The following is a 24,654-nucleotide window of genomic DNA, read 5'->3' as shown; positions in this document are numbered from 1 at the left end:
GGTCCATTCCATTAAAATCACTTTACTGAACAGTTAACAACACTACTTACAACTTTGGGACATTGCTGAACTAATGTTGTTTTCATAAGGAATATTAGCTAGTGCAAACTCTAAGGTCTGTAACTATAGTAGCTGTCTGATCAGCTGACTACCGGCATTAGCCAACTAGAACGTTGTCCTACCGTGGCTGTCTCCATAAACCTTGTGTTCTATTCAAATGCGAGTAGAGGGGGCGCAACGGTGCAGTTGTGCTGACTCTATTACAAAGTAAGTGAAACATATTTAGACGTTTTCACGGAAATCTAACAAAATTCAAAGAATCTGAGCGCTTAACTCAGAAGGGTACAAGGAACAACATGTAGGCTGCCATGTTGACACTATCCCAGAATGCATCTCATTGGCACTGTAAATGGGATCATGTTTAATGTCAATAACAAAACACGCATTTTGATCGCTAAAAACAATGTTAAAAGGCTACAACATGAATCTTTATTCATTATCATTGGCAAGGATTATCTCTGTCATTGGGAAAAAGAAGGAAAAAAAGACACTCGTCTCGCGGAAGTGACGATCGTTAAAATTAAGTGACGTCAAATTGTGTTTTGTTGACATATGTTTGTGAAAGACAAAACAGTGGAAGCCCACGAATGATCTCTAGCTATTTAGCTGGCCAGCTACTGTTAGTTAGGTTGTTAGCAACCATTAATATCTATTAGTTAAATATATAATATTGGTTATTCCAATAGCTCGACAAATAACGTTGAAGTCCAGGCCATTTGAATGTAGAATTCTGCGAATGGACCGTGAAGGGAACAATAACGTTAATAGCAGTACATCAAGGCAAGGATAAACGAGTAACGTTAACTGACTGGCAAGCAAGAAAATAAGCTGATCGAGGTAAGAACATTTAGCTACCTTGCTAGATAGTTAGCTACTTGGTAATTTGTTGCTGCCTTTGTTGGTGTTAGGTAACGTTAACCATTCAACGTCACATTGTAATGCTACGTATCTAACTAACATCAACTAGCATAATAGCAGTAGCAAGCTGTCCCCAACTGTCTGATTTCGCTTTAGCGAATGTTAGCTAACTAACGTTATTTATCTGTAAAATGACTGGTTGGTTGTTGACAACAAGTAACCAACATAACACAATATTTAGTCAATCTAACTAACGTTAGCTATGTAACGTTGTGCCTATTTCTGTTAGCTAGCCAACGTTACCTGTCACACTGTCGTGAACACAACTGCTAGCCAACGTTAGCACGTTAGATTCCAAGAAAGGCAAGAATGCATAGAAAACCAAATAGACCAGATATTTTAAATCTAACGTTACACTTACTTGGTTATCTAACTCTCCAGTTGAATGTTGTTGACAGCTCATCTTGCTGTAAATTGTCTCACACCGCTGACATCATCTATGTAGTGTGTGTTCACTGTGTCTGACACTCGTCGTTGATGAATGATGCTCTTTCCAATCCACACCACAATAACACTGTGTGTGTGTTCCCAACTTGCTTACTGGAGGAGGAACAGTGGAGAATGTGAAGGACAATGGCGAACTTTGAAGCTTACCAGGAGTACCAGCGGATTGATGACTTTGAGGAGGACTCACCTCCCGGGGAGGAGGACCTATTAGTGCATGTGCCAGAGGGCCTGAGTGGTACTGTACTGGTTATATTATAACGTAATATATATTGTTCTATCAGGGATAGACATAAAGGCTATGTTATAGTATAATATGATTTGGTGTGATAATGTGATTCATTGTAATGAATGACACAGTACAACTATTTCCTATAAACCCAGGCTCTAGATTCACTGAAAGTTGTTGTTTTCTTCAAATCATACCTGATTACTACTGTTATTGCTGTTTTGTTGAACAAAAGTAATGGTTTCATTAAGTCTCAATGTTACTTTTATTCCCACCCCTAATTTGCAGACTCATGGCACCATATCAAGAATCTGGACAACTTCTTTACAAGAATATCCTTTTAAGACATGTTTGTGATAAACATGTTTCTCTGGCAATATACAGTACCAGTCAAAAGTTTGGACACCTACTCATTCAAGGGTTTTTCTTTGTTTCAAAAATGTTTTACATTGTAGAATAATAGTGAAGAGATCAAAACTATGAAGTGAAATACTGTAGTAAACAAAAAAGTGCTAAACAAATCCAAATATATTTTAGATTCTTCAAAGTAGCCACCCTTTACTTTGATGACAGCTTTGCACACTTTTGGTATTCTCTCAGCCTGCTTCACCTGGAATGCTTTTCCAACGGTCTTGAAGGAGTTCCCACATACTTGTTGGCTGCTTTTCCTTCACGCTGCAGTCCAACTCATCCCAAACCATCTTAGTTGGGTTGAGGTCAGGTGATTGTGGAGGCCAGGTCATCTGATGCAGTGTAACAGTTTAGCTTCCGTCCCTCTCCTTGCTCCTACCTGGGCTCGAACCAGGGACCCTCTGCGCACATCGACAACAGCCACCCTCAAAGCATCATTACCCACCGCTCCACAAAAGCCGCGGCCCTTGCGGAGCAAGGGGAACAACTACTTGAAGGTCTCAGTGCGAGTGACGTCACCGATTGAAACGCTATTAGCGCACTCCCTGCTAACTAGCGAGCCATTTCACATCGGTTACAGCAGCACTCCATCAATCTCCTTCTTGGTCAAATAGCCCTTACACAGTGTGAATATGTATTGGGTCATTGTCCTTTTGAAAAATAAATGATAGTCCTACTATGTGTAAACCAGATGGGATGGTGTATCGCAGCAGAATGCTGTGGTAGCCATGCTGGTTACGTGTGCCTTGAATTCTAAATAAGTTACAAACAGTGTCACCTGCAAAGCACCATCACATCTCCTCCTCCATGCTTCACGGTGGTAACCACACATGTGGAGATCGTCCGTTCACCTACTCTGCATCTCACAAAGACATGGCGGTTGCAGCCAAAATTCTCAAATTTGGACTCGTCAGACCAAAGGACAGATTTCCAACGGTCTAATGTCCATTGCTTGTGTTTCTTGGCGCAAGCATAAGTCATAGTTTTGATGTCTTCACTATTATTATACAATGTAGAATAGTCAAATTAAAGAAAAACCCTTGAATGAGTAGGTGTATCCAAAGTTTTGACTGGTATTGTGTATTGTAGCTTATTGTTATGTAAATAAGCATTACTTTCAGTATGATGTTTAAAATTGCAGCTTTATCATGCCTGTTATCATTATTATCACCTAACAATCTAATTTAGGAAGGAGCCATTTTAAACCACTTTGACATGAATATGATTCTAACAGTACGATGTGGCTGTAAATAAATGCAACTCGTGATGCACAGTGACTTTAAATAAGAGACTTGCCTCAGGAGAACGATTTTCAATTATGTGTGTCCTTCCAGAACGTCCTCTGTACTTTAATGATATTGATGCCATACTGGTTCACTTTACGTTGCTTTGTTGTGGTCTTGTTTCTCTGTAATGGATGTATTAAGTCTACTTAAAAAAACCTACATCACGGTTATTATTTGATTAGCAATCAACGATTACTTCAAGAGTGGTTGTTTTGTAGGCTATGACAAAAAAAACAACACTTGACTCTGTTTTCCTTAACTCAAATTTCCACATCTATCAGTTTCATCAGAAAAATGGCTTTGCTTGTATGATGTTATCAGAGTTCTTTGAACTTTTGTAAGTATATCCATTTATTTACCAACCTTATGTTAATCTAAGATTGTTTCAACTTTTAAGACAATATTCAAAGTTTATATCGGCTAATGTTTAACCCCAACATCTCAAACTCCTTATTGCAGTCAGTTCCTGTTTGTGGTCACTTTCACAACATTCCTCTTCAACTGTGTGGAGTATGATATACTGTTTGCCAACCGGGCAGTGAACCACACAGGACCTGGCCAGAACCCCCTGGACAGGAACAAGGTTTCTCTGCCTGATGCCATCCTACCAAGCCAGCAGTGCACTGAGAGGTAGGTCAATCAGCATTGGCTTAATAGATGGATTGGTAGCCTATATAGGCATGGATGGCTATAAGAATATGTAGTTGAGGTAGAAATAGTTGTCCTTGTTGCCAGTTCAGGTTTATTGTTTTTGTACATGATCCCTCAGAAACAAATCTGAGTGCTTGACTGCATAGATAAATTGGGTGGTTTTCTTACCACTACAACGCCTCTCCCCCATGTAACCTACTTGTTATGTGTATTTACTGACATGTATGTGTAACTGATAGATGCACACACACACTACTTGTTAATGTTTTTACATGTATGTCAATTGTAAAGTATTTTGTCTGTAATGTCTTATTCGTTATATGTCGGACCTTAGTAAGACTAGCTGTCACCAATGGGGATCCCAAAATCACTGCCAATGCCAGAATGTAAATCCTTCTTCATGACATTGGGTATTTTATTCTCTTGTGACTAGACAGAATTATACCAGGGTATACATCTCAGGACCTGCAGAACTTCATCAGGCCTGAAAAGGGGATTTCCAGCAAAATGTAATGATGACCAGTAATTCTGAGGCTAATGTTTGCTTATTTGGTTGTGTCAGATGAGGTTTTACTGTAAGACATGATCACATTCATAGAGATACACTGTGGAGCGCAGAGCTCTGGCCTACTTTCACATTGCCTGTGGGTTATACTTCCACTCAGAACATTATGATGAAGAAATCCTTTTCTTGTTTATCAGAGATGCTAATTGCGATATGAGCTCTTTTGAGTGGTGAAGTCTTATCATTGTCGTTTTCTATTATCTAATTGGAAGTTGACATTAATTTAATTCATTTGGAGTGCTATTGGCATCTTAGTCTAATTGTGTTCAATGGACTGAGGGAGGGCTGCTGTTTTAATTAAATTTGATCCAAAGTTATTTTAGTTAGCCTTGTGTGCTGTGAACTAGGTGAACCCTTGTGTTGAAGAGCTTAGTTAGTTAGACCTACCGAGCAAAGGCTTTGGTAGTCATGACTTCTCTGTCAAAGACAAATCTGAAATATAAATTAAGGTCCCTGCAACTACATTTGAATAGTTTATTTCAAAATACTAAATCATCCGCATAGCCTCGGCCTAAAACACTTGGAGACACGAGGCAAGTTGCAACACCGTCAGCCTGTAGTTGATGACAGGTTCTTGAAGCAGGTTATTTGTGTATCAGTGCACTGTGTTCAGAGTAATACCAGGGAAAACAATGTAATGGATAGCCTCTACATGGTAAGTCGCACACAGGGACAGCTCACTGAGTAGCTGAAAGGAGTCACTCTTGAGGTTTGGGCAGGCAGTCTGTGGACCCCATGACACACCCAAGCTCTGCTGCTAGACCCAATCCCCTCCACCCCCACCACAGCCACATTTCTTTCCAATAAGGATAAACAAGCTTTCCTGTTTTCATATCATTAATCTGGTTCTGCACACAAACACAATCTTATGCTGCCCCCCCCCCGAATCCCTTCTCTAAGAACCCTCCATGACTGAATGGGTGTTTAGACGGAAGATGATGACACACCACTGCTAGGAATTCTAATCAAGGAACAGCATGTCCCATCATTTAAAACCAGAATTTGCCTGCTCTCCCATCCTCCCCCTAACTCCTCTCTATTTTAACATTTGAATTGGTCTGGAAATGAAAAAGATGTCACACAAAGTAGCCTGACTTTGTCACGTTGTTTGTTTTCGTTTTTTAAACTTCCAAATGAAACTCCTGAATGTATGTTTATGTTCATTGTTCATTCTCCTGTTTTTCCAGGGTGGTTACCTAGATCAGGGGTTCCCAAACTTCCAGCATTAGGGAACACCCCCCCACTAATGATGCACTATCCAATTTTTAAATGGCACCTTGTGCATTCCACTATTTAAACTTTCAAGAGTAAGTTGAAAAGTGAACTAAGTTCCTTTAAAAAGAAAAATAGGAGTTGAGGAACATAACCTTTGTGTGACTTGTTCTGTGTTATGAAATGACATGGGATACTTAAAAGTTTACCAGCTGATTCTCAGCAGCTCTCTGATACGCAGGAGAGACCACGTTAGTCGGACATAACCAAGCCACAAACCTTAAGCAGGAGTTAATTTACCTAAGATATCTCTCAGGCCCAACAACATACGGTACACTATAAGGTTGGTTAAGGTCACCTGTGTCTTAAACTAACATATTTATAAGATAGTTAGTTATGGTCATACATCAATGGTGCAAATAAATAATTTTGACCTATGCATGGCCTGCATCATCATCCAAAGGGGTATAGTAGTAGGTGCCACATGCACCTGTTTGACTGTGTCAAGAACTGCAACGCTGCTGGGTTTTTCACGCTCAACAGTTTCCCTTGTGTATCAGGAATGGTCCATCACCCAAAGGACATCCAGCCAACTTGACACAACTGTGAGAAGCATTGGAGTCAACATGGGCCAGCATCCCTGTGGGACGCTTTCAACACCTTGTAAAGTCCACGCCTCGACGAATTGAGGCTGTTCTGAGGGCAAGAGGGTTGCAACTCAATATTAGGAAGGTGTTCCTGATGTTTTATACCCTCTATACACATGCATTTTCCATTAATTGAAATGAACCTTTAATGTCAAACAGAGACTAAAAATCTGAATTATTTCATCCCTTCTTTTCCCCAGGATCCAGGAGAACAGTTGGATCATCTTCCTGCTCATCATGGCGACCATCTTCTGGGTCTACCGGATGATCAAGGTCTTCTGCAACATCCTCAGCTACTGGGAGATACGCCAGTTCTACATCAAAGCACTGAAGATCAGTATGGTAAGGCTTTTTTTATGTCCACTGGACATAAGGGGTTGACATTTTATGTCAACCCCTTAAAGGTTTCAGTGACCAGGAATAACACATTAAGGGATAATTGACCCTATTTTACGTTTGATCCTAGAGTCTTATGAAACAGTGGTATGCTGATTTTTCAGACCATTTTAGCTTACTGTAGTTGTCAGTTTTCTTGGAATCCATTGGTTTCAAAAGATATGAAGAAAAATGTTTATACCCACCCAGCTTACCTGCAAGTAAGTGTCCCTCATATCAGGGTACAAAGTCTGAACACCTTTGACCTCTCCCCTTTCCAGGACGAGCTGTGTAACTTCACATGGCAGGAGGTCCAGGACCGTCTGATCAGCCTGCAGCGGGAGCAGCAGATGTGTATCCACAAGAAGGAGCTAACTGAGCTGGACATCTACCACCGCATCCTGCGCTTCAAGAACTACATGGTGGCCATGGTCAATAAGTCACTGTTACCTGTACAGCTTCAGCTCCCCCTTCTGGGAAACCTGGTGTTTCTCACCCAGGGCCTCAAGTACAACTTTGAGCTGATTCTCTTCTGGGGTCCGGGGTCGCTGTTCCAGAACAAATGGAACCTGCACCCCAAGTACAAGCGAGCAGGGAACCGTCTGGAGCTGGCCCAGCAGCTGAGCCGGGTCATTCTTCTACTAGGCGTGGCCAACCTGCTCCTCTGCCCCTTCATCCTGGTGTGGCAGGTGCTCTACGCCTTCTTCAGCTACACCGAGGTCATCAGGAGGGAGCCAGGGAGTCTGGGAGCACGCCGCTGGTCTATGTTCGGCCGCCTCTACCTGCGCCACTTCAATGAGTTGGACCACGAGCTGCACGGCAGGCTAGGCCGCGGCTACAAGCCCATCTCCAAGTACATGAACTCGTTCACCTCGCCGCTCCTCACCGTGCTGGCCAAGAACGTGGCGTTCTTCTCGGGCTCGGTGCTGGCCGTGCTCATCGCACTGACCGTGTATGATGAGGATGTCTTGACCGTGCAGCACATCCTGACCGCCATCACCGTGCTGGGAGTGGTTATCACCATCACCAGGTAAGCCAGGGGACAGGGGGAATGGTGACCTCTCGGGATGATCTTGCAGTGATTTGTGGCTGTGTAACATTTGAAAAATGTGTTCCTTACCCCTTCCCATTGCAGAGTTGGTATGCAACACCTCCACCTTGATTCCACCATATTGTTGTCACCCCACCAGTTCTAACAGACAGTAATGAGCGAGGGAGCAGAAGGAAACGTCTTTGTTAGAGAATATTTCAGCCTATGTTAAACCTCCAGACATACCAGTCTGTCCATAATCCATATAATATGTTGTGTGAAATAGAGAGATGATGTCTGTGAATATGCCCTCCTCCTAGGTCCTTCATCCCAGACGAACACATGGTGTGGTGTCCGGAGCAGCTGCTGCAGTGTGTGCTTGCTCACATCCACTACATGCCAGACCACTGGAGGGGCAACGCCAACAAGAGCGAGACCCGGGACGAGGTAGCACAGCTGTTCCAGTACAAAGCGGTGGGTGAGAAGGGCCAGACAGTAAATAGAGACTGCTCATTGGCTGCAGCTTAGATAGAATGGAACTACTGAACTATTGAGTGTTCAAAACATTAGGAACACCTTCCTAATATTGAGTTGCACCCCTTTTGCCCTCAGAACATCCTCAATTCGTCGAGGCATGGACTACAAGATGTCGAAAGCATTCCACAGGGATGCTGACCCATGTTGACTCCAATGCTTCCTACAGTTGTGTCAAGTTGGCTGGATGTCCTTTGGGTGGTGGTCCATTTTTGATTCACACGGGAAACTGTTGAGCGTGAAAAACCCAGCAGTGTTAAAGTTCTTGACACAAACAGGTGCCTGGCACCTACTACCATACACTGTTCAAAAGCACTTAAATCTTTTGTCTTACCCATTCACCTTCTGAATGGCACTAATACACAATCCATGTCTCAATTGTCTCAATGCTTAAAAATTCTTCTTTAACCTGTCTTCTCCCCTTCATATACACTGATTGAAGTGGATTTAACAAGTGACATCTATAAGGAATCATAGCTTTCACCTGGATTCAGCTGGTCAGTGTATGACTTTATGACATATGATCTGAAATTGAAATGCTCTTGTAACTAGGTCTGTTGCGGTGGCCGTATTACCGCCACACTGGTGGTCATGAGTCATGAAGGCAGTCAAATTCCACATGACCGTTTAGTCTCGGTAATTAGGCTTCTCCAAGCTCTGATTCTGCTGCTGGTCATTAGTAGCCTACCAAACTTGGTAACTGTCACTCTGACATCAATGCAAATGTAATCAAGAATCGAATCAGACACTTCGTGAGAGCTCATGTTGCGCAACATTTCTATAGGCTATGCAATTGTGGAAGAAAACAGTGATGGCCGCTAATAAAAATAGGAGGATCCTATTAGCTTTCTATAGGCTAAGCCTACTATATTTCTCAACTTTCCTAATATTAAGCTCATTGCTTCTCTTTAAAACTGGAGTATAGCCTACCTGGCTGGCATGAAAATGAACCATGGGAAAAAGCATCCTCCATTCGCTATTTTAAGTACGTAGGTGACATGTCTTTTTTCCCGCTGCCCCTGTTTCGATACAGGTGCATGATAATGGTCTCTTCTAAATCAAAACAAATGTCACATATATTGTTTAGTATACACTACTGGTTAACCGTTTTAGAACACCCACTCATTCAAGGGATTTTCTTTTCTTTTTACTATTTTCTATATTGTAGAATAATTGTGAAGACATCAAAACTATGAAATAACACATGTAGTAATGAAAAAAAGTGTTAAACAAATCATTTTTAATATTTGAGATTATTTTAGCCACCCTTTGCCTTTGACAGCTTTGCACACTTGGCATTCTCTCAACCAGCTTCACCTGGAATGCTTTTCCAACAGTCTTGAAGGTGTTCCCACATATGCTGAGCACTTGTTGGCTGCTTTTCCTTCACTCTGCAGTCCCACTCATCCCAAACCATTTCAATTTGGTTGAGGTCGGGTGATTGTGGAGGCCATGTCATCTGATGCAGCACTCCATCATTCTTCTTCTTGGTCAAATAGCCTTTAGACAGCCTGGAGGTGTGTTGTGGTCATGGTCCCGTTGAAAAACAAATGATAGTCCCACTAAGCCCAAACCAGATGGGATGGTGTATCGCTGCAGAATGCTGTGGTAGTCATGCCGGTTAACTGCCTTGAATGCTAAATAAATCAGACTGTGTCACCAGCAAAGCACCACCACACCGTAACACCTCCTCCTCCATGCTTTACAGTGAGAAATATACATGCAGAGATTGTCCACCTACTCTGTGTCTCTCAAAGACACGACGGTTGGAACCAACATTCTCAAATTTGGCCCAAGCAAGTCTCTTTTAATTATTGGTGTCCTTAAGTAGTGGTTTCTTTGCAGCAATTTGACCATGAAGGCCTGATTCACACAGTCTCCTCTGAACAGTTGATGTTGAGATATCTGTTTTTATTTAACCTTTATTTAACTAGACAAGTCCAGTTAAGAACAAACTCTTATTTATAATGACCTACAGCGGCCAAACCCAGACGACGCTGGGCCAATTGTGCTCCGCCATATGGGACTCCCAATCACGGCTGGTTGTGATACAGCCTGGATTTGAACCAGTGACGCCTCTAGCACTGAGGTGCAGTGCCTTAGACCGCTGCGCCACTCGGGAGCTGTTACTTGTACTCTGTGAACAATTTATTGGAGGCTGGTAACTCTAATGAACTTATCCTCTGCAGCAAAGGTAACTCTGGGTCTTCCATTCCTGTGGCGGTCCTCATGAGAGATAGTTTCATCATAACGCTTGATGGTTTATGCAACTGAACTTGAGAAAACTTTTAAAATTCTTGAAATTTTCCCTATTGATCTTCATGTCTTAAAGTAATGTTGGACTGTGGTTTCTCTTTGCATATTTGAGCTGTTCTTGCCATAATATGGACTTGGTCTTTTATCAATATACCTACCTTTCACAACACAACTGATTGGCTCAAACACATTAAGGAGGAATGAAATTCCACAAATTAACTTTTAACAAGGAACACCTGTTAATTGAAATGCATTCCAGGTGACTACCTCATGAAGCTGGTTGAGAGAATGCCAAGCATGTGCAAAGCTGTCATCAAGGCAAAGGGTGGTAACTTTGAAGAATCTCAAATATAAAATATATTTTGATTTGTTTAACACTTTTTTGGTTACTACATAATTCCATATGTGTTATTTCATAGTTTTGATGTCTTCACATATTCTACAAGGTAGAAAATAGTAAAAATAAAGAAAAACCCTGTTCTAAAATGACCGGTGGTGTATGTAAAGACGAGAATAAATGAAGAATAGTCTGATGGGTGACAATATTAGCCTTGTCACTTGTGAATTATATAATATCACTTGTTAATGATGCCCAGCATCAGAAACAATGTTGTTGTTTTTCAACTTTTTGATTCATAGTCGCACATCTCATGTAGCCTAGCCCATAGGCCGATGTGTGTGTTTTAATAAGGTTTGTATCACAACTAAAGTCGCCAAATAAATTCTTAAAATTAATCACATTTGTATGTATTATGGATCCCCATTAGCTGCTGCCAAAGCAGTAGCTACTCTTCCTGGGGTCCAGCAAAATTAAGGCAGTTGATACAATTTTAAAACGTTACAATACATTCTCAGATTTCACAACACACTGTGTGCCCTCAGGCCCCTACTCCACTACTACCACATATCTATAGTACTAAATCCCTATGTGCCTATGTTTGTGTTGCTTCACAGTCCCCGCTGTTCCATAAGATGTTTTTTTTATCCGTTTTTTAAATCAAAATCAAATCACACTGTTTGTCAGTTACTTGATGTGGAATAGAGTTCCATGTAGACATGGCTCTAGGTAGTTCTGTGTGCCTCCCATAATCTGTTTTGCACTTGGGGTCTGTGAAGAGACCTCTTCACAGACCCCAAGATGTCTTGTGGGGTATGCATGGGTGTCCGAGCTGTGTGCCTGTAGTTTAGACAGATAGCTCGGGGCATTCAACCTGTCAATACCTCTCAGAAAAACAAGTAGTGATGAAGTCAATCTCTCCTCCACTTTCGGACAGCAGAGATTGACATGCATGTTATTAATATTAGCACACTGTGTACATCCAAGGGCCAGCCGTGCTGCCCTGTTCTGAGCCAATTGCAATGTCCTTTTTTGTGGCACCTGACCACACGACTGAACAGTTGTCAAGGTGCGACAAAACTAGGGCCTGTAGGACCTGCCTTGTTGATAGTGTTGTTAAGGCAGAGCATCGCTTTATTATAGACAGACTTCTCCCCATCTTAGCTACTACTGCATCAATATTTTTTAACCGTGACCGTTTACAATCTTGTGTTACTTCACACAGTTTAGTCATCTCAACTTGCTCAATTTCCACATAATTTATTACAAGGTTTAGTTGAGGTTTAGTGAGTGTTTTGTTCCAAATACAATGCTGTTAGTTTTAGAAATATTTAGGGCTAACCTATTCCTTGCCACCCACTCTGAAACTAAGTGCAGCTCTTTGTTGAGCGTTGCAGTCATTTCAGTCGCTGTAGTAGCTGACGTGTATAGCGTTGAGTCATCTGCATACATGGAAACTCTGGCTTTACTCAAAGTCAGTGACATGTCGTTAGTAATAATTTAAAAAAGTAAGGGACCTAAACAGCTACCCTGGGGAATTTCTGATTCTAACTGGATTATATTTGATAGGCTTCCATTAAAGAACACCCTCTGTGTTCTGTTAGACAAGCAACTCTTTATCCACATTATAGCAAGGGGTGTAAAGCCATAACACAAGTTTTTCCAGCAGCAAACTATGATCAATAATGTCAAAAGCTGCACTGAAGTCTAACAAGACAGCCCCCACAATCAGTTTATCATAAATTTCTCTCAGCCAATCATCAGTCATTTGTGTAAGTGCTGTGCTTGTTGAGTGTCCTTCCCAATAAGCATGCTGAAATTCTGTGAGAATGAACCAATCATGTGACGGAGAGCAATGCGAGTGAGAGACCCTTCGGATTGCGCAGCACACTCAGGGAGAAAGGCACAATACAGCACTCTGGGCCACAAAATACATGAATTTGTTTAGGGTTCATTATCGTCACAAAGAGGATGCTTGTCAAAATGTGAATGAGAGACTAATTGGAGTGTTTACAGCCTGCGCAAAAAAACAAAGCACAGCTCGTGCCTTTCAAGCAAGTTTTTTTCAAATCATCATTAGCGTCTCATCATGCAACCGTACAATGTATTAAAAATAAAAACATATGGCCCAGTGTTTGTAGAACAACTAAAGTTAGATTAATAACTCTAAATGAAGCATATAGGAATTCCTATTTCTTTGTAAATACCTATTTCTTTGTTAACATCACAGAATAACCACTTGTGCACTCCCTCAAATCGTTTGGAAACCATATTTATATTATTTTCCATTGTATCCTTCATACTATAAAATACTATAAAATAATGCCACGGAATTATAAGCAAATCTTCTCTGCTAAATTAACTAGTGTAGCCCATAGCCATTTGGCATAGCCACACCAGGACCTAACCTTTTATTTTTATTTCAACTTTATTTAACCAGGAAGGGCTCATTGAGATTTAAAATCTCTTTTTCAAGAGCGTCCTGGCCAAGATAGGCAGCACCAAGTCATTACAAAAATGACAGACAAACAACATGAAAAACTGCAAGTAATCTAGTAAAAACCATAGATTTCACGAGAGTATATCAAAAACAAAAACAGCAGTATTGAGGATAAGTTTCAATTGACACAATGTATGTTGAACAGTATAAAAAGCAGTTTGCAAGTTCTGGGAAGCTTTTGTAAGAGACAAGGCACAACAGTAAATAACAGTATCTTCAGCATAAAAATGAAGTTGGCATTTTGGATATTTTTGTCTAAATAAATTATATAAATAGTGAATAAGAGAGGACAAAGTACAGAGCCTTGGGGCAACCAATAAAGACAGACAATTTAAGAGACATAAGCCCATCAAATTGAGTGCACTGAGTTTTATCAGACAGATAGTTAGCAAACCATGCAACTGCATGCTCTGAAAGACATACACTCGACAATCTCTGCCATAGTATAGCATGATCAACTGTATCAAAAGCCTTAGAGAGATCAATAAAAAGTGAGACACAGTGCTGCTTTTTGTCAATGGCTTCAGTGATATCATTTAAATCCTTCATGGCTGATGTAATTGTGCTATGCTTCTTCCTGAAGCCTGATTGGTACATTGATAAAATAGAGTTAGTAAATAAAAACTCTTTTAGCTGTTCACTCACAAGGGTTTCAAGTATTTTCACCAGGGGTGACAGCTTTGAGATTGGCCTATAATTATTTAAAATAGTTGGATCTCCCCCTTTTAAAAGTGGTAGGACAAATGCTGATTTCCAGATTTTCGGAAATTCATTACATTCCAGGGTTATATTGAACAGTTACAGTGCCTTGCGAAAGTATTCGGCCCCCTTGAACTTTGCGACCTTTTGCCACATTTCAGGCTTGAAACATAAAGATATAAAACTGTATTTTTTTGTGAAGAATCAACAACAAATGGGACACAATCATGAAGTGGAACGACATTTATTGGATATTTCAAACTTTTTTAACAAATCAAAAACTGAAAAATTGGGCGTGCAAAATTATTCAGCCCCTTTACTTTCAGTGCAGCAAACTCTCTCCAGAAGTTCAGTGAGGATCTCTGAATGATCCAATGTTGACCTAAATGACTAATGATGATAAATACAATCCACCTGTGTGTAATCAAGTCTCCGTATAAATGCACCTGCACTGTGATAGTCTCAGAGGTCCGTTAAAAGCGCAGAGAGCATCATGAAGAACAAGGAACACACCAGGCAGGTCCGAGATACTGTTGTGAAGAAGTTTAAAGCCGGATTTGGATACAAAAAGATTTCCCAAGCATTAAACATCCCAAGGAGCACTGTGCAAGCGATAATATTGAAATGGAAGGAGTATCAGACCACTGCAAATCTACCAAGACCTGGCCGTCCCTCTAAACTTTCAGCTCATACAAGGAGAAGACTGATCAGAGATGCAGCCAAGAGGCCCATGATCACTCTGGATGAACTGCAGAGATCTACAGCTGAGGTGGGAGACTCTGTCCATAGGACAACAATCAGTCGTATATTGCACAAATCTGGCCTTTATGGAAGAGTGGCAAGAAGAAAGCCATTTCTTAAAGATATCCATAAAAAGTGTTGTTTAAAGTTTGCCACAAGCCACCTGGGAGACACCAAACATGTGGAAGAATGTGCTCTGGTCAGATGAAACCAAAATTGAACTTTTTGGCAACAATGCAAAATGTTATGTTTGGCGTAAAAGCAACACAGCTAATCACCCTGAACACACCATCCCCACTGTCAAACATGGTGGTGGCAGCATCATGGTTTGGGCCTGCTTTTCTTCAGCAGGGACAGGGAAGATGGTTAAAATTGATGGGAAGATGGATGGAGCCAAATACAGGACCATTCTGGAAGAAAACCTGATGGAGTCTGCAAAAGACCTGAGACTGGGACAGAGATTTGTCTTCCAACAAGACAATGATCCAAAACATAAAGCAAAATCTACAATGGAATGGTTCAAAAATAAACATATCCAGTTGTTAGAATGGCCAAGTCAAAGTCCAGACCTGAATCCAATCGAGAATTTGTGGAAAGAACTGAAAACTGCTGTTCACAAATGCTCTCCATCCAACCTCACTGAGCTCGAGCTGTTTTGCAAGGAGGAATGGGGAAAAATTTCAGTCTCTCGATGTGCAAAACTGATAGAGACGTACCCCAAGCGATTTACAGCTGTAATCGCAGCAAAAGGTGGCGCTACAAAGTATTAACTTAAGGGGGCTGAATAATTTTGCACGCCCCATTTTTTCAGTTTTTGATTTGTTAAAAAAGTTTGAAATATCCAATAAATGTCGTTCCACTTCATGATTGTGTCCCACTTGTTGTTGATTCTTCACAAAAAAATACAGTTTTATATCGTTATGTTTGAAGCGTGAAATGTGGCAAAAGGTCGCAAAGTTCAAGGAGGCCGAATACTTTCGCAAGGCACTGTATGTAAGTGGTTCAGCTATGAAATCAGCTGCCAGATTTCGCTTACGAATAAAATGTGGGTTTGTCTTAGGAACCTTAGTATTTCTAACAGCAACAACAGCACAATGGTCACTTAAACCATGACAAAAAACACCAACCGCAGAATATTTATGTGGAACATTTGTCAATATCAAGTCAATCAGGGTAGATTTATCTGGGCATTTAAGATTTGGGCGAGTGATTGAGTTAATCAACTGGGTAAGATTCATAGAATTACAAAACATTTTTAAATCATCAGACACCGGCTTTAACCAACACCAGTTGAGATCACCAATCAAGATCATTTCACTGCAAAGCAGTTTAGACATAAGGTGCGTCAAAGAAGAAAATGCATCACCGAGAGCAGAGGTGGGTCTATAACAGCCAATCACAGTCATAGAGAGACCCTTTGAAACCTCAATATTCAAAGCAAGAAATTCCAACTGTTTACAAATAGTTTCAGACTTTGCCACACTTACAGGGAATTTAGATTTTACATATATAGCCACACCCCCCCTTTCTTAACCAGATCAGTGCGATAAACATTGTAACCACTTATACAAATATCCTTATCAAAAACAGACTTGCTGAGCCAGGTTTCAGAAAACACAATTACATCAGCATCAGTTGATTTAGCCCAAATCCTAACCTCATCAATTTTTGACAACAGGCTGCGTACATTTAAATTAAAAATACCAAAACCAGAACTTGATTTAAAATCAGAGGGGGTTTGGAGACATTGCATATCAAAGCCAGGGTTAGGTTGCACGTTACCTGATATCAACAAAAGAAGAATAACTCGGCATCTCTGTTTATTAACCTTGCACTGCTTCTCTTTTTTTAAGAGACCTAATCCAAGCAAATTCTACAAGTGAGTTTCCAGACAATACAACAGTCATTTAAAACCATTAGACTTTGGTAGTGACACATTCGTACTGTTCACATCATGCCACAAATACATAGGCACTTGGACGAGTGGACTGGGCGAAAAAGAGCAAGTTCCTGGAGACAAAATGTCTTAATGGACAGGAGAGCACATTGTCAGATGTACTCACCCAGCGACAATTTTAGTTTTCTCCAGAGTTCAGTAAAGTCAGTGCACAAAGCAATATCACGAAAATTGTCATTTTTCTCTGACAAATGTCAGAAATGGAGGCCAACAAAGGTAAGGGGAGAGAGGGACAGCGTGTATGTATGAGTCTGAATGTGAGTGTTTGCGCATGTGAGTAGATTGGGTGTTGAGGTCGATTGAGAGAACGGGTTGGGGATTGTTGAGCTGCCACTGACATCCAGGGGAAGAGCAAAAAGGAGCAGCTTGGACGAGACACTCCGCGGATGAAGAAGGAACTCAGGCCAGCCAGAGATGGGGTTACTTTGGTAACTTCAAGTAATGAAGTGCCGAGTTGAGAGAGACCCGTAATCTTTACACCAGCAAAAACAAAAAAGTTTGCACTACACAACAAGGAAGTTACTCAACCATAAATAAATAGGTTATTAGTAGGTTAAAATGTACTAGTCAAAGACAAACGACTTGACATGCTGCCATCTTGGATTTGCCGCAAAACATAAGGACAACTCAGAGTATGCTCTGCTTTTCTTCTGAAATATACTTTATTTTTGAAGTATCATGTTTTTTTTAATGGTGTGGAAGCCAGGAGATGCTAAATATGTTTATGTTAATTTATGGTCAATTACCGTGAGACCAACAGTTATTTGCTTGACAATCACCGGCTGACTAAATTTTGTGACCACCACAGCCCTACTTGTAACACACATGTAAGGGTTTGCTCAATATTTGATCAATGCCTAAACGTGCTTTAATTGTATTAAGTTATGCTTGTACACTCCAATTCATATGACCTCACCATAATATTGTATGTCACTTTCCACACAGGAACTAATTCATATTATGCCAATTTAATCATTTGTTTGGGGGACACAATGGAAAGTATTCAGACTTGATCAAAGTGCTTAACTTTACTCGCAACTCTCGCATTAAAAATCAGTGAATGACATAGGCTATGTAAAAAATTCAAGTTAAGGGTGCAGATCTCAAGTCTGAATAGCGCCAAATTCTCATCCAGTATTGTCTGTCTTTGTGTCTGTGTGTCTGTCTGTCTGTTTAGCTGTTTATCCTGGAGGAGCTGCTGAGCCCCATCGTCACGCCCTTCATTCTCATCTTCCTCCTGAGGAACAAGTCCCTGGACATCATCGACTTCTTCAGGAACTTCACTGTGGAGGTAGTTGGGGTCGGAGACATCTGCTCCTTCGCACAGATGGACATCCGTCGTCATGGGAACCCTCTGGTTAGTGCCTGTAATTTAGGGTATGGGAAAGGGACTTTGCTATGGAAAGTATTGTCATTACTTTGTTGAAATGAAGATTCTCACTGCTGTTTTTAGGTCAGTGATCACCAGGTCATCATTATTGCATCAGAAATGAATGTGAATGCGTCCTCTCCTGATATTAGTCACTTATGCATAGTTATTTATTTATTAATTTTTTGTTATTTACCCTCTTTTTCTCCATAATTCCATGATATCCAATTGCCATCCAATTACTATCTTGTCTCATCACTGCAACTCCCCAACGGGCTCAAGAGAGGCGAAGGTCGAGTTATGCTTCCTTCAAAACATGACCTGCCAAGCTGCACTTCTTAACACCCGCTCGCTTAACCCAGAAGCCAACTACACCAATGTGTCAGAGAAAACACCTTTCAACTGACGACTGAAGTAAAACTGCAGGTGCCCGGCACACACAAGGAGTCACTCGAGCGGCAATGAGCCAAGTAAAGCCCAACGGCCAAACCCTCCCCTAACCCGGACGAGGCTGGGCCAGTTGTGCGCCGTCCTATGGGACTCCCGATCACGGCCGGTTGTGACACAACCTGGAATTTAACCCTAGGCTATAGTGATGCCACAACACTGCGATGCAAAGGCTTAGATCGCTGCACCACTCGGGAGGCCGCATAGTTAATTTTTTTCAATATTGCATTGTTCCAGTGAGTAATTGTCACACGTTGTCTGTTTCAGTGGATGTCTGAGGGCCAGACAGAGGCGTCTGTGTACCAGCAGGCTGAGAACGGCAAGACTGAGCTGTCTCTGATGCACTTCACCATCAAGAACCCCCGTTGGCAGCCCCCCCAGGAGAGCTCAGTGTTCATCAGCCATCTGAAGGAGAAGGTGCACCAGGACGCCCAGGGAGGACCCCCCACCCAGCTGCTGCTCTCTGAGGCCCCGCTCTGCTCCTCACTGTTCTCCAACGGGTCCGGCAATGAAGTTAGTAACTACAGTAACTCCCCACTACACCCACATCCCCATCCAGCTAATTCATTGTCAGTCACAGTTAGGACACAGGTAGATTTTTGCCTCAACACTATAACGGCAACCAGACTCTGCTAGTCATTGAACTGTTTCATCCAACAATGATGTCAATGTATTGCAATTTGTCTAAGGTTTGTTATTGGATTACAGTATGTTGAGTTATATCTTGACAATTTGCTTGTATACTGCCCTCTGGGTTATGTTTTCCTGTCCAGCCTGACAACCTATTGGCAAGTGTCCTGGCCCACCCGGTGCTGACCGCGTCAGGCCTACCAGGCCGAGACCGCCGCTTCGTTCCTCCCAGCACGGCTGCCTCTGCCGCCGCCAGTGTCCTGGCCTCGCTATCCAGCTCCCACTCTCAGCTCCCCCACGCCAGCCGCTCCCGCTCGCATGTCCATCTGCCTTCCACCCACCCCGACAGCACCATGTACTGCAGTGACCGCACCATCATCGACAGGTAGGTAGACCGACACCATGCTCTGCAAACACAACACTGTTGTCTAGGTTCATCCATAATGCAAAAGTGTTGATTGATTTGATACAGTACCTGCTTGTCGAAGGTGCATTATTGATTGAATATGAGGTTAGTTCATAGTCTGTGAATTAAGTGATTAATAACAATGTACTTGGATGTTTTTTTTTTTAGACTTGCTGATAATAGCTTGTTTTTATTTCCTCAGCATGTCAGCCAGTGATTCTCGAATGAAGAGCACTACATTGCTATCAGAGTTTGCCTCGGCTGAGATGAGTCTCCATGCTATTTACATGCATGAGGTAGGTTACCTCGAAGAGGTGGCCTCAGGGTCCTTCTTTTCATTTACCTTTCTACACACACACACACCGAGTGTGTGACGTGTGTTCCACTCTGTCCCTAGGTCCACCAACAGAACTCGCTCCCCCACCAGAGGACATTCGGCCAGTGGCAGAACCCAGTGCCAATGAGAGAGCTAAGCAGCAATGCAGGTACGAAACATTCATTCATCTGTTTTTACTTACATAAGATCTTGGCTAACGTCAGATGGAGCGTGTTTGGTAGTTGATAGTTTTTAACTTATGACATCCAGTTGTCCAACTGTCTATGCTCCGACCCTCTATCTACGCAATCAGGTTCTCAGACGCACAGCGTCCACACAGCAGTCAGCCTGTCTAATATGCCCACCCCGCTGCGTCTGGGAGGCTGGACGGAGGAAGAGGAGGGGGATGCAGAGGAAGAGGAAATCCTCAACAGTGGGTCGACTCCTAAACAGGACTCTAGGAGTAGCTATTGAAGTGCCTTAAATAAATGGGTTTGTTCCATCACATCTCTATTTCCTACACACGGACACTCCTCCATAATCTATAGGCTAATATTGACAGAAAATTATCTTTTATCTAGTACTACTCTTTTTGCTTTTCTTAAATGTGCAATATGTAGAAATAGCCCTGCCTTTTCCTGTTTTCTAAAATTCTAAAATGTTCGCCAGATTTCAGTTTGTGACATCAAGCAAATATAGAGAATCGTTGTACCATCTAAACCACTGTGAAATATCTTTATAGCCAAAAATATTAAATATCTTTATAGCCAAAAATATGAAATGGCTTTATAACCCAAAATATTTTTCAGCTGTTTGAAAATGATGTACAAATCGGAAAGTAAAAGAAGCAAAAATTAAACTTGTGGAGGGGAAACAGAAATATTGCACATATAATGGATCTACTGCTTATCAGACTTGACTAAATGACTAAAATGTCTGTCTGAAAACAGTCGGGTCATACACAATTACATTATGTAAATATATATCCAACAAGAGATGTGTGGCTGACTGTCTTTTCTCTTCTTTTGCAGTGTTTACACTTTCCTTTCTGGATGAACATTGTGGCCTTAGATGATCTTTTTGGAGTATAGGATAGATAGGACCTTTATGACGTCACACAGCACAGGCAGCTGGGGAACTCATTGGATAACCACTGTCTCCATGCCTCTCCTCCTATCACATCAGGAGGTTTTGTCGTCAGGGAAACCAACCGTATGTCTTCCGTCCCTCTCCATGTCATTGTTTTGTTATAGAATGTATTTACATCGCTCATAGAGGTGTGTGTGTGTGTGTGCGCGCGCTCGCTTTGGGACTCTGGGAAAGAGTGGCATGCACAGCTAGGACACTTGCAAGGCAGGCTTGAGCATGGTACGCAGCAAAACCTGTCACACTTCTGTTGCATATTCATGTTTTTTAAATATATATATATATATATAATATATAAGTTTGATTTGTGCATTTGGGAGGTTTACAATATGGGTCTGGGTTCACTTTCTCATGGTGGAAATGGTGTCTTTCCTGGTGCTGAAGAGACTATGGAGTGAAGGTGTATCATACTAGCTGCCTGACCATTTTCACTATATGAGGAAAGTTAAGTGCAAAATTCTACATTGGCATATGTGGCCCTTACTTATTGCTTGACATTTGTAAATACACTTTAGCATCTTACCTTTATATGAATATTTAAGTTTTGTTGTTTTTAGTCCTTGGGGCAGTTTTAATCCTTGGGGAAGATGGAAAAGTACTGAAAACAGTGACATGAAGCAGGCTGCAACTATACTACTGCTACTACAGATAGGACCCCACTAGAAAATATGACAAAAGCCTACAGATGCGCTAGATTAATTAACCACAATGGGCCCACAATGGGCCCAATATTATTCTCTTTCTTTAAAATCCTGGGTGACTCTAAGACAGGATTCAACATATAATAACTTGATTATTTTGTATCAAAGTGTCTTCCATGTACAGTCTCCACTGGCAACAGGGGTGTTATACTTGACAAAGGTACATACATCAAGATTACATATTTGCAGAGGCAGTAACTACATTGTTGTGGGTAGGTATGAGAATAAGCTATGGAGGGTTGCATATTATGTACAGTAAATCAAGAAGTGTTGTTGTATACATTGATTTTGCATGTAGTGCTCAACATTTTGTTTACAAAACACTTTCCCCCATGTACACACAGGTGAACTTTATTATTATTTTGCAATTACAGCAATCAGATCTTGAGGGTTAAACCTGTTGGTTTTCTGTTCTACCTGATAGTTAACTGCACTCACTTGGTGTCCACAGTCTAAATTAGTCCCTGATTAGAGGGTACAATGAAAAAATGCAGTGGAACTAACTTTGAAATCCAGAGTTGAGATTGAGGGTTATAGAGGATGATGTGAGCTGGCCAATCAGCGGTCTACTCACGTTAATATTTTTAATGACCGGTATACACCCACACCATTCTGTTGTTGGGGTATGCCCACACCATTCTGTTGTTGGGGTATGCCCACACCATTCTGTTGTTGGGGTATGCCCACACCATTCTGTTTTTGGGGTATGCCCACACCATTCTGTTGTTGGGGTATGCCCACACCATTCCAACACAGAATAGCATTCTTTTTATAAAAATAATTTTACATTCTTCATTCAAAAACTGTGGAAGGAAAACAACTATTTCACTCATATTGTAATTCATTATATGTCATATTTCATAGAAATCTGGTAACTGGACAGTTACTTTAATATATTTCATTTAGTATTTATTGTTGAAAAATAATCTTTATAGTAAATACATTCATACCAAATATGATTGGGATCTAATGTTAATAACGGAATGTCTTAACAGAAATCTTGAAGGCACCCATGTAAATCTAACTTGTTTTCCTTAATGTATGTCTCATACAACATTGAACAAAACTGATTTTAAAAATATATATATTTTTGTTGAATTGCCTTTGACAAAACATATTTGGATATGCAACTTTGAAATGAAACAATCCTTCATGTTGCTGGTTTCATCAGTACAGTACAACTCAAAGGAGAGCAAACTTGTCTGCATGTAAATGCTGAATGTAACCCAGCCATCATCCCTAGAAATACGTGGCATGATGTATCACTGGTACTGTAGCCAGAACAGTTTATTGAAACATTACACTAAAGCTCCATTACTGCTACTGTATCCATGTCCCACTGATACAATAACCTAGTCCACACCTATATGTATATCTCTGTATCCTCCACAAGATTTTAGTCATTTAGCAGCTGCTCGTATCCAGAGCGACTTACAGTAGTGAGTGTATACATTTTTGTTTTGGTTCCCCCGGTGGGAATCAAACCCACAGCCCTGGCATTGCAAGCACCATGCTCTACCAACTGAGCCAAACAGGACCACTATTGTAAGACTAGAGAGTATATGTGTTTGATGACTTTTTCCCTTCATTTAGTTTTTTTCATTTGTGTTTTGAAGTGGTGTGGATGTAGACATCAACCTAACTATGCTAAGCTAACGTCGACTCAAAAGTTTTGCACTGATTGAAAATAAAAATTATATTGATAGAGACCTGCATCAAACTATATTTTCGATCAAGCCGAGGTCTCAAAGGAACAGTGAGTGGAACTCCCTTCCTGAATGGCCTCTCTCACTATATATAATAACCATATGTAGGATTGTTATCATCCATACCGTGGGCCTATCACAGACCTGGTTGTTGTTACCTCTGGTCAGCAACAGTTCACCAATTAGTGGGGAATGTCTGTCAATGTTTTAAGTAACATTATAGGCCTTGTCAATGCCACATATGGTATTGCTGTTGGTGTTCCATTGTTTTACTGATGTAATGAGTTTTAGGGGAGACGTGGTAGTTCATGAGCCTTGCCAGTTTCCATAGCTAGATTGCACTGCCTCTCCCTATCTTTTTTTATTTGATTATTTTGCTTTATTTTGAGCAGTGCCTTAGGGTTAGCTTTAGTTCTTATTAGAAACCATTGAAACCGTCAGCTCATTTTACTTTGTATTTTAGCAGCACATAATGTACAGTATTTCTTTTGGCAGGATTGTCATGTTTTGGCACCAAGTATACAGTGGGTATTCTAATATTGTTGATGAGTCCTGGGTAACATGAACTACAACAGACTGATATTTGACATCAAAGTAGTCAAATCACTTTCACCTGATGACCAGAATTAATCTGATCAAAGTGTTTCCTTCTGTACTGTCTGCCTCCCCAGTCCAAAAGAATCAGTTGGGGAGGGGAAATGTTCTATACCCCTTTCATTTATGTTTGAGGCTCCCCATTCAATATCATTGCTTCTTATCCACTACAAACCAGTCCCCCCCCAAAAACATGTTGACTGGTACAAGGTGCTACGTTTTCATATTCTTAGTGTTGAATAGATTTTGAGCCATCTATTCTTTGTTGCTTAGGTTTGTTCTTTTTGTTTGTTTTGTTTAATTTAAGAAACACTAGCTGAGAATGAACAATGCCAAAATAACTTGTTTTCAGCAAAGCTTTATCATACACATTTTATTTGTTTTCTGTAACTGAATAGGCAAATGAATTCTTATTGTGTGTATTTAATCATTGAAGTGTGTCCCAAGATCTAATGTACTTGATTTGAAATAAAACATGTAATATACA

At 41.0% G+C, this 24,654-nt stretch overlaps 2 protein-coding genes across 5 annotated transcripts in view; one reads left to right on the top strand and one right to left on the bottom strand.

Moving 5' to 3' along the window:
* Positions 1 to 1,490, bottom strand: part of abcb8 (ATP-binding cassette, sub-family B (MDR/TAP), member 8) — a 6,222-nt gene extending 4,732 nt beyond the window's left edge. Inside the window, exon 1 of one of the 3 annotated variants that reach the window (XM_064934543.1) lies at positions 1,340 to 1,490. Coding sequence is in view for 2 of the 3 variants with exons in the window: in XM_064934551.1 (XP_064790623.1) it covers positions 183 to 280 (98 nt within the window). In the remaining variant the exon portion in view is untranslated. Of the gene's footprint in view, positions 1 to 182; positions 504 to 1,339 lie in introns of those variants that run through there. The other 2 variants (XM_064934551.1, XM_064934533.1) reach the window with 2 other exon arrangements.
* LOC135512461 (autophagy-related protein 9A-like) lies at positions 596 to 24,654 on the top strand. Of its 2 annotated transcripts, XM_064934510.1 has the most exons (15): positions 596 to 897; positions 1,525 to 1,660; positions 1,940 to 1,985; positions 3,623 to 3,685; positions 3,808 to 3,978; positions 6,624 to 6,765; positions 7,080 to 7,828; positions 8,149 to 8,302; positions 18,030 to 18,209; positions 18,936 to 19,181; positions 19,442 to 19,683; positions 19,907 to 20,000; positions 20,102 to 20,189; positions 20,334 to 20,512; positions 21,052 to 24,654. In XM_064934510.1, the coding sequence occupies exons 2-14, from the start codon at positions 1,552 to 1,554 to the stop codon at positions 20,492 to 20,494; spliced, it is 2,445 nt and encodes an 814-aa protein (XP_064790582.1). In that variant the 5' UTR covers positions 596 to 897; positions 1,525 to 1,551; the 3' UTR covers positions 20,495 to 20,512; positions 21,052 to 24,654. The 2 variants fall into 2 exon arrangements, with proteins under 2 accessions (XP_064790582.1, XP_064790592.1); XM_064934520.1 differs by lacking the exons at positions 596 to 897; positions 1,525 to 1,660; positions 1,940 to 1,985; positions 3,623 to 3,685; positions 3,808 to 3,978 and adding an exon at positions 6,383 to 6,508.

This window comes from Oncorhynchus masou, chromosome 3 (genome assembly GCF_036934945.1).
Source record: "Oncorhynchus masou masou isolate Uvic2021 chromosome 3, UVic_Omas_1.1, whole genome shotgun sequence".
In the NCBI taxonomy this organism is placed as follows: domain Eukaryota; kingdom Metazoa; phylum Chordata; class Actinopteri; order Salmoniformes; family Salmonidae; genus Oncorhynchus; species Oncorhynchus masou.
Note: the sequence above shows the minus strand (reverse complement) of the source record. Positions and strands in the feature narration are given on the sequence as shown.